The following is a 14,204-nucleotide window of genomic DNA, read 5'->3' on the forward strand; positions in this document are numbered from 1 at the left end:
GTACCAAATTCTGTATTAGTCAGTCGAAGGGGTGCTGATGCAAAATACCAGAAATTGGTTGGTTTTCATAAAGGGTATTTATTTGGGGTAGGAGCTTACAGATACCAGGCCATAAAGTTACTTCTCTCACCAAAGTCTATTTTCATGTGTTGGAGCCAGATGGCTGCTGATGTCTGTGAGAATTCAGGCTTCCTGGGTTCTTCTCTTCCAGGGTCATGCTTCTCTCTAGGTTCAGGGTTCCTCTCTTCCTGGGTTTGCTTCTTTTTCCTCTGTGCCCTTACTTCCCAGGGCTCCAGCTTAAGGCTTCAGCATCAAACTCCAACATCAAAACCCCTCAACTCTGTACTTTGCCATGCCTTTTATCTGTGAGTCCCCACCCACCAAGGAATGGGTACTCAACGCCCTAATGATGTGACCCAATCAAGGCCCTAATTATAACTTAATTATGCCCAGGTACAGACCAGATTACAAACATAATCGAATATCTATTTTTGGAATTCATAACCATATCAAACTGCTACACAAGACATCTAATGTTCTCTAGCATTTTATAAGGCTAAAAGTCTAAAAAGGAAAGCATTTAGGTTGACCATGCAGATGAGGGGGATAAGGTTAATTTTAATTTTTCTTCTAGAATAGGGGTTGATATAATAGCTCTTAATTGGGGGCAGGACTACCCCTTCTAAGGGTCTTTCTGAAATGGGGTCAAGGGAGGGGAGGGTGTTTGTTTTCGACTATCATAATAAATATGAAATAATATTGCTATTAGGGGCTGAGGGCCAGGGATGCTAAATGTCCCACCAGGCAAATGATATTGCTGTAAAATGAAGACTCATTCTACCCAAGATGCCAATGGCACTCCTTGAGAAAGACTAGGATAACAGGAGGGGCGGGGAGGAATGAAAGGATAAATATTAAAAGGGTAGGAAGTCCCCTAATGAGTATGACCTGGATCAGACCTGGGTCCTGGGGCCAGAGATCTGGCTCTACATGGGCTATTTCAGGACTTTTAGGGAAGAGGTTGAAATTATTCCTGATGGTGATAGTGATATCCTCACAGTCAGAAATGATTATGAGTGTCCTGGCCTGCTTTCAATGACAAAGCTACCATATTGTTTTTCTGGGGAACATGGTGCAGACTTGGGCCTTCGGCTTTGGCAGATCCCTCCATACCATGGGTGGAATCCTGAGGGCGTTTCCTTCTTTACTGTCAACAGCTAGGGACACTTCTTTTATGCCTCCTGCATTGCTTTGGCAACAATCTGAGGGCAAGACTTCCAAATAAGGGACAATGTCTCTTCTATTAGATTGGGAGTTTTCTGAAAGTGGAGTCAAGTCTCCTGTAGCTTTTTTTTTTCTTCCACTCCTTTCTAGTCACTAAGAAAAATCCTGCTTGCTAACATACCTGAGAGGAAAATGATACCACGTGGCTGATTTTCACAGGAGCCATAGTGGGCCTAGCAGTTGTCCCAAGTACAAGGCAAAAATATTCTTTTCCAAGATTTCTTCTGTCACCACTTTGGTACTGCCTTTATTTTGGTCCCGTCAGCCTTCAGAAGAGAAAGAATCCTCATGTTACTCCTGAAGTAGAGAACAAAAGAAAAATAAATTACCCATGGCTGTTTCTCAGGACTATTACTTGCAGTAGTTAGTCACACTGTCAGTGATAATCACCATGGTACTGGTGGGGTTGGTGGGAAGGAGCAGTTGATGAGATTAACAACTGTGAAAAAATCGGAGTGCAGTCCTAGAGCAACAGAGCAGCAAGTCCAAAATAATCTATTAATTTATTAAGTTTGGAGTTATATGCAGGTGAGTTCCTAAGGGCATGAATTGTGCCTTAAATCATTCATCTTTATATCCGTAGAGCTTTGCACATTGTAAGGATGTTCAAATTAATGTCTAACTAAATATATGACACAAGTCTTTTGTTTCCTTTCTTCCCATAAGATAAATCTTCCTGATTACCTTTACATTAAGTTATGCCACTACAAGAAATCTTCAATGGCTTGTTAATATGCAAATCCCTTGCTACATGGTAGGGACTTAATAAATATTAGTTCAGCTTTGCCCCTTAATGCATCTACAGTATAGATCTCTATGCTTCCTGCTTCATCTGCTATTCCTCTCACAGAGGATGTGCTTTACCTATCATTGTCTCGTGTATTTATTTAATTTAAAATGCTCATATGGATATTTGTACTTTTTTTGTTAAACCTTTTATGTAAAATTTATATCTATGCGAACAACACACATATTAGCACAATTCTCTCTCTAGCTTCAACAACTCTGTGACCAGAGGTGTTTTAAAGTTAAATTTGAGTATCTTTGGTTGGAATATTCATGTATTATACCCTGTCCATTTTGCTCATTTTTGTTATTTACCTCATCCCTGAAAATATAAGTCTATAACCCCTGATATACTCCTGGCCATAATGGTCTTCTTACCTCCTCCTTTCCTCCAAAACCATTTTCCCTACCTCCAAGATTTTGTTCATGCCATGGCCTCTGCTTGGAATGCTCTTCCCTTTCACCCCCCACTTGTCAAATCTAATGCATCTTTTATGGTCAAATGTTACCTCCCCTCTGCTCAACCTAGCTCAAGGTGACAGCTACATCCCCTTAATTCTCACTCAGCAGTTAGTATAGAGTACCTTGCATTACAATTATCTTGGTAGATGTCTTTTGTCCATTAACAAATTTTAAGCTCTTAGACTTCATACCTGATTCATTTCTGTATCCCCAATATAAGAAGAAAAAACATATAGTTCCTGATTAGCCAATGTCTGCTGAATGAATGGCCATACAGGCTGAGCTCCAAAGGGCCAAGGGGGCAGCAGTCATGGAGTGTTAAGAGTGAGGCAGACTGCAAACTCTTAGTGAACGCCAGCTACAGGCCAGACCTTCTGCACAGGCTAGTCAATATGGAGCTAACGCTTCTAAGAGAGAATGGAGGATGAGTCCTGAGTCAACTCTCTGGATGTCAGATTAATTAGGACTGATTATTTCCACTATAGGAACGCACTGAACATTCAGTAAATTTGCCTACTTTATGTTAGATATTGGAGATGTAAAAACAAAGAAGACATGACCCCTGTTTTGGAGAAATTCACACTGTACATTTGTGATGTTAAAAATTCCACTGTCACTCATTGCTAATATACAGATGTCTGACCTGAGCCCCTAAACCACACTCTTGGCTAGAAGGATCCTGAAGCTGTCAATTTTTGGATATTTCATTCAGTCAGTAATTTTTTGGAGGTACCTGGTAGTTATCAGGCTTTAGACTAGGGGTGTGTACACAATGGTGAATAAGACACACACAATTCTTTTTTCCCCTTTGTTTCCCCATGGAGATTGCTGTCTATCAAACTGCTTGTAGTTCTTAAAAGATTAGGTTCTTTCAGGTTTCCTTGCTGTTGCTCCTATTTTGTGTTTTTTTAAGTACCTGGAGCCAGAGATTGAACTTGGGACCTTGCATGTGGGAAGCTGGTGCTCAACCACTGAGCCATACTGGCTTCCCTGAGTTGGTGTTTTTGTTTGTTTTGTTTGTTGTTTGTTTTTTTCAGGAGGCACTGGGAACTGAACCTGGAACCTCCCATGTGGGAGGCAGGAGCTCAATCATTTGAGCCACATCCATGCCCCGTTTTTTTTTTTTAATTGCTTGTTTACCCTGTTTCCCCAATAAGTAGTGAGTTCTTTGAGGATAGAGATATTTGTCAATTTCACCATCTCCTACACCTCAGAGAGGTGCTGAAACTCAGCAGGCATCAATAGATATTCATTGAAAGAATAGTCTATTAAATCAATGTTATTCCAATCACAATTTCAGTAGAAGTTTCTGGTAAACATGGCAAATTCATAAACAGATAAAGGGCCACAAATTACTAAGACAATTCTAAAAAGAGCAAGGAAGCAGAGTATCATCTCCTTTGTAAACATTACAAAGTCACAGTAATTAAGGCATACTGTCTATAAAATAGGCAAATAGTTTCCAGAAACAGACTCATATAAATGGGAACTTACAACCTGACAAACTAATTATATAATAACATAACATCATGATTTTGTCAGAAAAATACGAAGTAATAAATGAAAACTGGTTCATAATGTGAATAAAAACAAAAGTAGAGGAAGTGAATGTGGCTCAAGCAATTGGTCTCCCACCTACCACATGGGAGGTTCGTGGTTTGGTTCCTGGTGCCTCCTAAAGAAGATAATGAGCTGGCATGTGGCAAGTTGACACAAGAAGATGGTGCAACAAGAGACACAAGAAAAACATAATGAGAGACACAATAAAGCCGGGAGCAAAAGTTCCCAGTGCTTCCTAAAGAGGACAAGCAGGATGGTGAGCTGATGTGATAGGCAGGCATGGCAAACTGATGCAATAAATTGGGTAACAAGAGACACAAGAGGAAAAACATAAAGAAAGATACAACAAAGCAGGGAACAGAGGTGGCTTAAGCTATTGGTTGTCTCCCTCCCACACTGGAGGTCCTGGGTTCGGTTTCTGGTACCTCCTAAAGAAACAAAGAAGATGAACAGACACAGCCAGTGCAAACAAAAAGCCAGTGGGAAGAGATAAACTAAAAAAAAAAAAAAAAAAAGTAGAACCACTTTTATGTACATACCCCAAAGAACTGAAAGCAGGGACTTGGACATATATTTGTACGCCAGTGTTCATAACAGCATTTTTTCACAATGACCAAAAGTGGAGGCAACCCAAATAAACATTAGCATATGAATGGATAACAAAATATGGTATATACATGTAATGGAAAATTATTTAGTCTTAAATGGGAATGAAGTTCTGATACATGCCATTATACGAATAAACCCTGAAGAAATAATATTAAGTGAAATAAGTCAGACAGAAAGGGAGACACTGTATGATTCCACTTGCATCAACAGTCAGAATATGCAAATTTATAGATTCAGAAAGTAGAGTACAGATTGCCAGGAGCAAGGGGTAGGGAAGGAATGGAGGGTTAATGCATAATGGGCTTTTGTTTGGGGTGATAGGAAAGTTCTGGTAATGGATGGTGGTAAGGTTAGTACAATATGATGAATGTGATTAATTATGCCTATGCTTGGAAGTTGTTGAGATGGGAAAGTTTATTTTATAAATATGTTACCACAACTGAAAAACAAAACAAGAGTGCCTAAACAGACAAAGACAAGGGAGCAGATATAGTTCAGTAGCTGAGTGCCTGCTTCCCATGTACAAGGTCTTAGGTTCAATCACCCTTACCTCCTAAAAAAAAAAAGTGGAGCAGATGGAGCTCAGTGACGGAGCTCTTGCTTTCCATATATGAGGTATGAGGCCCCAAGTTTGATCTCTGGTACCTCCTTAAAAAAAAAAGACAAAGACAATTAAATTCAATAACTGATCCTGGACTGGAACTAATAATGGAGGAGAAAAGGCCCAAAAGGACATCATTGGGACATATGAAAAAATTGGAAAAAATAGACTATAAAATTTTCACCAATGTTAAATTTCTTGAACTCGATAATTGTGCATAAGGTTGTTACATATGTGAATATCCTTGTTCTTAGAAAACAGACATGTATTACATAATCAAGGGGTATAATGCATGCAATCTACTCTCAGATGTTTAGAAAATAAATAGATGAATGGATAGATATTTAGAATGATACAGCAAATGTGGCAAAATGTTAAAAGTTGATGGAGTTGGGTATCTGGTTGGGGGGGTGGTATTGGAGCATTCTGTATGTGTTCTGTATTATTTTCACAACTGTCCTGCAAGTTTGAAATTATTTCAAAATAAAAAGTTAAAAAAAAAGCAGATTGCTATCTCACAACATAATTTTAAAAAAATACCCAAATGGATGGATCAAAGATGGAAATACGGAAACAAAACTTGAAGATGGCATAAACAAGATTAAAACACAGATGACTGACCGACAGAAGATATTTGCAATGCATATAAACTTGGATAGCATTCAGAATAAATTTTTAAAAATTACAAATCAATAAGAAAAGGACAAGCAATGCAATACAAAACTGGGCAGAAGAGAGAGATAAAATCCACATTAGATGAAATCTGAATGACCAAAAACTCATCTTAAATAGTTCTCAGTCTTGCTGGTAATAAGGACATCAAATTTTTTTTTTAAATCTGACAATATCAAGGACTGATAATAATGTGGGAAAATGTGCCTCCTTATAAACTCGATAGGAGTGTAAACTGGAGCAAATTCTTTGGAGAGTAATTTGGCAGTGTCTTATAAAATTGGAAATGTACATACCCTTTGACACAAAGCTGGATCAGCATTGTCCAATAGAAATATAATGTGGCCACACATGTAATTTTTAATTTCCTTGGAGCCACATTAAAAAAAAATGAAACAGGTAAAATTAATTTTAATAACATATTTCATTTAACCCATATGTTCAGTATATCATTTCAACACGAATATATAAAGATTATTAGTAACATAATTTACATTCTTTTTTTGGTACTACGTCTTTGAAATCTGGTGTGAATTTTAAACTTTCAGCACATCTCCATTCCAACTATTCAATTTCAAGAATGCGATAGTCACAAGCGGCTAGGAGCTAAAGTATTTCAACAGCACAGCTCTAGAGACTCACAAGTATACAAAAAGACCAGTAAAATGTTTCTAACAGAAAAAAAAATCATAAAACTCTAATGCCTGTCAATTGAGGAATGGATAAATGCAATTTTATATATCACAGATTATTATACAGCAGTTAAAAAGAATGAATTATATATAAATAGCATAAACATGGAAGGGTCTCAAAAGTAATATTGAAAGAATTAAGTTACAGAATGATACATAGAAGAGAGCACTTACATTCATTAAATTAATAAAATGAAGCAATATAATACTACATACTGTTTACGAATACATATATAAATTTAAAATGGACTGGAAGGATACACTGCTAATTTATGGTAATAGTTTTTTCTGAGGATGGGAGAGTAATGGGCCTGGAAGTAGAAGACACAGCTAAATTCAACTTTTACCTGCAAAACTATATTTTAAAGAAAGTAGATTTTGATGTCAATAGTAAATCTGGAGCGATGGGTATATAGTGTTTGTAATACTCTTTATTAAATTTCACATAATAAAAAGAATTCCCACTTTAAGGGAATGAGATGCCTGCAGATGTAAATATTATCCTGTAACTTCCTTTTTGCCTCAAAATAAAGTCAGCTGGCATTCTAAGTGGTCTGTGTATCCAACCGATCATCCTAGCTCTGTTTACCTTATAGATTCAGCGGGTGGAATGGGAACAGGCTTAGAAAATGCAGAGTCCGGCTGTACAAATAAGACGGTGCTGGAAATCAGTCACTAAGGTATGGGGTTGGGGGGTGGGGTTCCCACTGTGAATAAGGCTTATAATAAGAGAGGGCGAGAGGAAGCGGACTTGGCCCAAAGGATAGGGCGTCTGTCTACCACATGGGAGGTCCGCGGTTCAAACCCTGGACCTCCTTGACCCGTGTGACTGGCCCACGCTCAGTGCCCCTGCGTCGGGCTCCCCTACGCGCAAGGAGTGCACCCCATATGGAGAGCCACCCAGTGCAGCATGCCCAAGAATGGTGCCCGCACAGACTGAGAGATGACACGAGATGATGCAACAAAAAGAAACACAGATTCCTGGTGCCCTGATAAAGATAAGACGCGGGCACACTGGGAATGGACAGAGAGAGCAGCGGGGGAAGAAAAAAAAAAAGATGGTTGAGGGTAGGCGCTGAGGATGTAGGATGTGGGGTAGAAAAGAGTACCGAGCAGTGTGAAGTGGATCCTGTGGCGTGAGAGCTTTTGGGGGCCATAAAACTCCCGTAAAGCTCTTCGGTTCTCAGCTTTTGGAGCCTAAGCCGCTTGGCCATTTCCACGGCTCTTTGCAACCAGCTGCTCTGCCCACCTCCTTGATGGCCACCCCTCTTCCCTGCCAGACATCTCCCACCCCATCAACCAACCCCAGCACCCCTCACCCGGGGCAATGAACCTCGACGAGCCACCGTTGCCTCAGAAGGTGGACCACAAACCCATTCTCCCGCCCAAATCGGCGCTGTGACCTCCGCCTTCTGACCCCGAGTGCCAAGCCTCCACTCGGGAGTTCGTCTTGGGGCCTCGAGAAGATTCTGTTTTTGAATCCCACTGAAATAGAGAGCAGGGTGCTCCAATAGTAAAATGGATTTGTGTGTGTTTATTTATATATTTCCCTCACTACAAATCTCCTGTCAAGAGAGCGGAATTTAAGCTTCCGGGTCACGTTCAACTCATCCTGGGAAATGTAGTCCCTAGCCTCCACGCCTCCCTCTGTGGCGGGTAGAATTAGGGAGTGTCGCGAAAATTGTCCGTTTAGTGTCCTTTCCCCTTAGTTCCAAAAAGGAGGGAATTGGTGAAATAGTTGCAATGAAAATAATACAAGCCGAATTTTTCATTTTTCAAAATTTCCCCCTGTCCCCAAGTCTGGAAGTGCATAGGAACTGTGATACTTCGTCCCCGAAGTTAGCACCAGGTAAACGTTCTCTTAGTCCCAGACCGGTCTCCGCCTGTTTTGTGGACCCGCCCCCTCTGCTGAAACCCGTGCCGCCGATTGGCTAGGAGCGTTTCCGCACGCGGAAGCAGCTGTCTCGCGCGGGGCCTGAGGGGGGGCAAGCAGCGAAGATGGCGGCAGTGGTGGAGGTGGAGGTTGGAGGAGGTGCTGCTGGGGAACGAGAGCTGGATGAGGTAAGGAGAGTTGAGAGACTCAGCCTGAAACCCAAGGGACGGAAGCTGAGGTGTTGGGGGAGGTGGGTCCTTAAGAGACACAGACCCCTAAAGGGAGGGAGCTGACTGGGGGGCGGGTGCTTGAGTGCCCCAAGGCGGTCAAACGGGTTGAAGACTTGCAGTAACCTTAAGGGTGGAGATGGTGGACAGAGAGAGAGGCCGTAGAGGTGGGAATGTTAGGATTTAGCAATTCCTACCTGGGGGTCCAAGGGTAGGACTAAAAGATGTAGCTGAATAGTAGGAGGGGCGGAGACTTCTGCTAGAGGAGGCCGGACTTTCTCTGTGGGAGAGGGCGCCGTCTAGACTTGGGGTGGGAGTTGGGAAGAGAGCGAATCTAATAGTATGACGGCTTTGAGTTGTTATTAGTTAGGGTCTGTTTTATTATTTATCCGCTGCATTCACTGTCCCTAAAACAGGACTTTGCATATATAGTGTGTGTGTAAATTTTGGTCAGTGAATGGTCCTCAGTTGAAGAGTCCGCAGTATCGTGGACACAGACGCGAAGACTAGCAGTCGTTGCATCAGAGGTGTCATAGTGCACAAGGGGAAGGAGGCAGTTCATCTTGGGCTAGGGACAGCTTCCCAGAGGAGCTGAATCTTAGAGGATAAATAATTTTCTATCTATCTTTCTCTCCCTCCAGACTTGTGAGCTCCTTGAAGGTGCTCTCTTGAGGGTGTCTGTCTCCTTTATATAGCTAATGGGCATTCAATAACTGGTGTATTGAGTTACGGGTGGTCCTTGAAGGAATCACTAGGAGAAAAGAGACCTTGAGCTTGAAGGGCTGAGAAGCACTGAGAAGCAGAGTGAGAAGGTGAGAAAGGAAATAGAAAAGGCTCTGAGGCCAAAGGGGCATCCTTAGAGGTGCTTGTCTTGCTTGTGACAGGGTATGGAGAAAGCTTGGAGGTAAAGGAGGAAGGGCATTGATTGGGATGAAACCAGTGGAATATCTGAGTCAGACTCTTAAGAGCCCCTAGACATGTGTTGGGAGTGGGGGCAAAATTGAGGCTGGACTGAGGCTCACAGGAAAGGAGTAAAACTGGACCTGGGAAGCAAAGACTGCGTTGCTTGGTGGTGGGGAGTTGGAGGCGTTGCTATACCTTCTTGAGATCATTAAGGTGGGGAGGGGGCTGAGACACTTAAAAGGTGCTCAGAGCCAGGTCACTGGGACAACTTTTTGTTTCTGTGGTACCAGTTCCTAGGTGAGGCATCTTAAAAATGTTTTAGACTCCTACCTCCCAATCTCTAGAGATGAGGGTGTTTGGATACCAGTTAGTTGGTGGAGTGGGATATTTGCAGAAATGACCTCCAAGGCCTCTTCCAACTCTGTTTATATGATTACAATTGGCTGTGATTCTTTGAGATATGTTGAAAGCACGTTGGGAAGGGTCAGTGTTGCTCTGAAGTTATGTATAGTTTGTTAGTCATCAGTTCCTCTTTAGGGAGCTTGATTTCACTCACATTATAAAGAGCAAAAGTTTTGGCAGAGGAGAAAAGATTTAAGACATTTTTTTGCTTCTTAACTTTTCTTTCCTCACCGGTTTAAGGATTTAAGAGCTTCTAACAGTATAATGTATTTTCCAAAGTGTCATACCTAGAGGGCAATCTTGTATGTAACCACTAGTATTCACCCTAGAAACCTTGTTACTTGTTTCATTTCTGAAAAAGAATATAATCTGTTGTGTGGAAATTGTTTGTGGATGGTTCTGTCCTTTGTGTGTTTTAGAAAGTAACTGGGAAGCAAAAGCAGTCATTGCCTCAAGCTCCAAAAACAAGGGTCTGGTCTGGCTAGACCTTAGTTTGTGTGTGAGTTTTTTACTAATGTCTTCCCAGCTGGTTCTTAGAAGCCTTCACTAGTGAAAGAGAAAGTGAAATTCAAAATTATTTAGCATTTAATTATGGGGGTCTAATGTGTGTTATGCACTGGGGATTCAAAGATGAGTAAGACAGAATTTTGTCTAGTGGAGAGATGCAAATAGTCCATTACAGTACAAGATAATTGCTATAATGGAGGTGTGTAAAAGCGGGGACAAGAGACAAACACCTGAGGCTGCTAGGGGGTTTAAGTGAGGTCTTCATGATGGAGATGATTTATTTAAAAAAGAAGTGATTTGCATGTGGCATCAGAGTTGCCTCCCTGTAGCACTTTCTACTTGGTAGATACACTCCACTGTCAGAGTATAAAAGGGTAATGAGTAGCCTGGCTAAGAAGGGGTTGAATATTTAGAAACACTGCACACAAAATGGGGCAGGGGGGGGGGTTGAATAAACAATGCACACCTGTGGATTATTCTTCAGGACGTTCTACCTATATTCTCCAATACCAGATACGTCTGGCATGATACATAGTCTGAAATAGCAGCCACCAGTTCATTCATGTGCCTTTCTAGTTTCTTCTTAGTGTGGTTTCATTATTACTTTCCTAGAAGTTGAGAGGTTTGAAGGTTTTGCTAATTGCTCCAAAAATCCTCTTTTGGAGAGTTTTGATAGAAGAGAGGGTTTAGGGAAAGAGCTGCTAGAAGAAAAGACCACTGTTTATTGGACTCTTGCCATAAACCAGCCCTGTTTAAAGCCTTTACCTACATGATCTTATTTATTCCTCACAGCAACCCTTTGAGTTAGTTGTGTTAAACCCCAGTTTATAAAGGTTAAGTAACTATATTAGCTGATGCAAAATACCAGAAATTCGTTGGTTTTTATAAAGGGCATTTATTTGGGGTAGGAGCTTACAGATACCAGGCCATAAAGAATAATTTACTTCCCTCACCAAAGTCTATATCACGTGTTTGAGCAAGATAACTGCCAACGTCTGTGAGGGTTCGAGTTTCCTGGGTTCCTCCCTTCCAGGATCTTGCTTCTCCCTAGGTTCAGGGTTCCTCTCTTCTGGGGTTCCAGCTTAAGGCTTCAGCATCAAACTCCAACATCAAAACTCCAACATCAAAAATCCCTAACTCTGTTCTTTTTCCTGCCTTTTATCTTGTGAGACCCCACCCACCAAAGGGTGGGTACTCAATGACTTACTGGCACAAGAGGTTTACATAATTATTTAATCAAGTAAACCTCTGAATACAATATAATCTAATATGCCCAGAGGAAAAGATCAGTTTACAAACATAATCCAATATTTCTTTTTGGAATTCATCAGTAATATCAAACTGCTACAGTAACTTTACTGAGTCTAGAGAGGTTAAGTAACTTTCCTATGATTCCATTGTTTGTGAGTGGGGAAGTGCAGGTTCTGAACCAAGTCTGGCTAATTCAAAACTTCAAAGCACATGTTATACTGAGACTGTTGGTTCCATTTCTAACACCATTATTTATTTTTTTTTAAGGAGGCACCAGGTACTGAACCCAGGACCTCCCATGTGGGAAGCAGGATCTCAACTGCTTGAGCCACATCTGTTCCCCTCTCACTCCACTATTTGTGCTCTAGGGGGCAGGTAATTAAAATGATGTGGTCCTAATTATCTCTTAAAAAATTGGTACAGTACTTTAAATAAGTGACTGATTCAAAAGAAAAGCATTCTACAGATGTAGAAACTGAGAAAAAGCAAATTTAATTAACTTGCCCAACATCAAACAGCCTGGTAAATGACAGGGCAAGGGTTCTAATCCAAGACACCTCCAGAACCTGTGCTTTTTGCAACTCTGTGCAGTATGAGTATTACATATTTCCCTTTCCTGTTCTACTTTAGGTATTTCCACTAAGTAAGTGCTTAATTTTAGGCAAGTATTCACAGAGGTGATTTGACTGAGTTCATGTGTCTTGCAGTATATTTTTTATATATGTGTCTCTCCCACTTGACTTTGTTTACTTTGAAAGCCCTATGCTTTTTTTTTTTTTTTTTGGAGGTACTGGGGCTGGGGATTGAACCCAGGACTTCATATGTGGAAAGCCATTGCTCAACCAGTGAGTCACATTGGCTCCCCAGAGTTGGTTTTTTTGTTTCCTTGTTTTTAGGATGCACCAGTGACTGAACCTGTAGACCTCTCATGGAGCAGGTGCTCAGCTGCTTGAGCCATACCCACTCCCCAGCCCTATTCTTTACATCTCCCCCCAGCAACCTGGCATAGAGTGTGACTCAATAAATATATGAATGTTTGAACTTATGAAAGAACTCAACCATTCTGTATCTCAGTTCATCTGTGATATGATAGGTTTGAAATAGATTAGTTTTGAGGTCTCTTGAAGCTTTTAAAGTTCTGGATCCTAGTGTTGTACTTTGCTTTGTGTTTCCTATAGTTCCTTTCAGGTAGTCAGTAAAAATGAATGAATGAGTGACTCAATCAAGGTATAATCGTTTTTAGTAATCTGTTCTGTTAATATTGGGATGGGAGAAGAAAAAATGGTGATGGGGAAGGAGTCAACAAAAAGGCCTACATAAAATCTTTAACTTTGCAACCTTTAACTTTGGAATGTGGTTAGAATCTCATACTCTGATAGATACCCTGGATGGCAGACAGTGTTTCTCATTTAGTTTCCCATTCCAACACCTTCCATTCCCAGCTCAACGTTGCTTTTTCAAGTCAATTTAAAAATAACTTTATTATTTAATAGCTCATTTCTTTCCAGAAGGAATTTAAGATGTCATCTGATTAGAAATAGGGAGGTAGGAGAGAGGGAAAAGAAAGGATGAAGAGAAATGATTTGATTCCTTGAGGGTAGGGACTGTTTCTCATCTTTGTACATTCCCTTGTGCATTGCCCAGAGCTTGGCACATAGAAGACATCAATATATTTATTTAATAATAGAAGTCCTGATAGGTATAGCTTCTTCTTGGGATTAAGGAAGAGCTGGCCAAATTACAAAGGTTAACTGGCATGCTTAATATCAGACTTCTTTTGTTTTTTTTTTAAAGATTTATTTTTTTTATTCTCTCCCCTTCCCCTGCCCCCAGTTGTCTGCTCTCTGTGTCCATTCACTATGTGTTTTTCTCTGACTGCTTCTGTCCTTATCAGCGGCACTGGGAATCTTTCTTTTTGTTTCATCATCTTGTTGTGTCAGCTCTCCGTGTGTGCGTTGCCATTCTTGGGCAGGCTGCACTTTCTTTCGTGCTGGGCGGCTCTCCTTATGGGGTGAACTCCTTGTGTGTGGGGCTGCCCTACGTGGGGGACACCCCTGCATGGCACGGCAGTCCTTGCACGCATCAGCGCTGTGCACGGGCCAGCTCCACACAGGTCACGGAGGCCCGGGGTTTGAACTGTGGAACTCCCATATGGTAGGCAGATGCCCTATCCATTGGGCCAAGTCCACTTCCTGATATCAGACTTCAGATATCAGTAGTTACCATGTTGTATTGTTTGTCTCCCCTATTAGGGCATGAGCTTTTTTGAAAGGACAGCACTATATCATTTTCATCTCTATGTTCCCAGCACCTGATCTTGCACATTAGCTAGCATGCAGTGGGATTCAAATGTTTATTGAACTTGATCTAATCTA

The 14,204-nt window shown here is 41.1% G+C and overlaps 2 protein-coding genes across 4 annotated transcripts in view; one reads left to right on the forward strand and one right to left on the reverse strand.

Moving 5' to 3' along the window:
• Nucleotides 1-8,224, reverse strand: part of XNDC1N (XRCC1 N-terminal domain containing 1, N-terminal like) — a 53,587-nt gene extending 45,363 nt beyond the window's left edge. The window contains exons 1-2 of the mRNA XM_058305851.1: nt 7,986-8,224; nt 1,406-1,581 (exon numbers count right to left, since the gene is read on the reverse strand). Coding sequence (XP_058161834.1) covers nt 1,406-1,450 — 45 coding nt within the window. The 5' untranslated portion in view covers nt 1,451-1,581; nt 7,986-8,224. The remainder of the gene's footprint in view (nt 1-1,405; nt 1,582-7,985) is intronic.
• A 408-nt stretch (nt 8,225-8,632) lies between these two features.
• LOC101414826 (E3 ubiquitin ligase RNF121) overlaps nt 8,633-14,204 on the forward strand; it is a 113,806-nt gene continuing 108,234 nt past the window's right edge. For 2 of the 3 annotated variants that reach the window (XM_058305883.1, XM_058305882.1), the window contains exon 1: nt 8,634-8,727. In XM_058305883.1, coding sequence (XP_058161866.1) covers nt 8,665-8,727 — 63 coding nt within the window. In that variant the 5' untranslated portion in view covers nt 8,634-8,664. Of the gene's footprint in view, nt 8,728-14,204 lie in introns of all 3 variants that reach the window. The other variant, XR_011649957.1, reaches the window with a different exon arrangement.

Source organism: Dasypus novemcinctus, chromosome 10, assembly GCF_030445035.2.
Source record: "Dasypus novemcinctus isolate mDasNov1 chromosome 10, mDasNov1.1.hap2, whole genome shotgun sequence".
Lineage (NCBI taxonomy): Eukaryota > Metazoa > Chordata > Mammalia > Cingulata > Dasypodidae > Dasypus > Dasypus novemcinctus.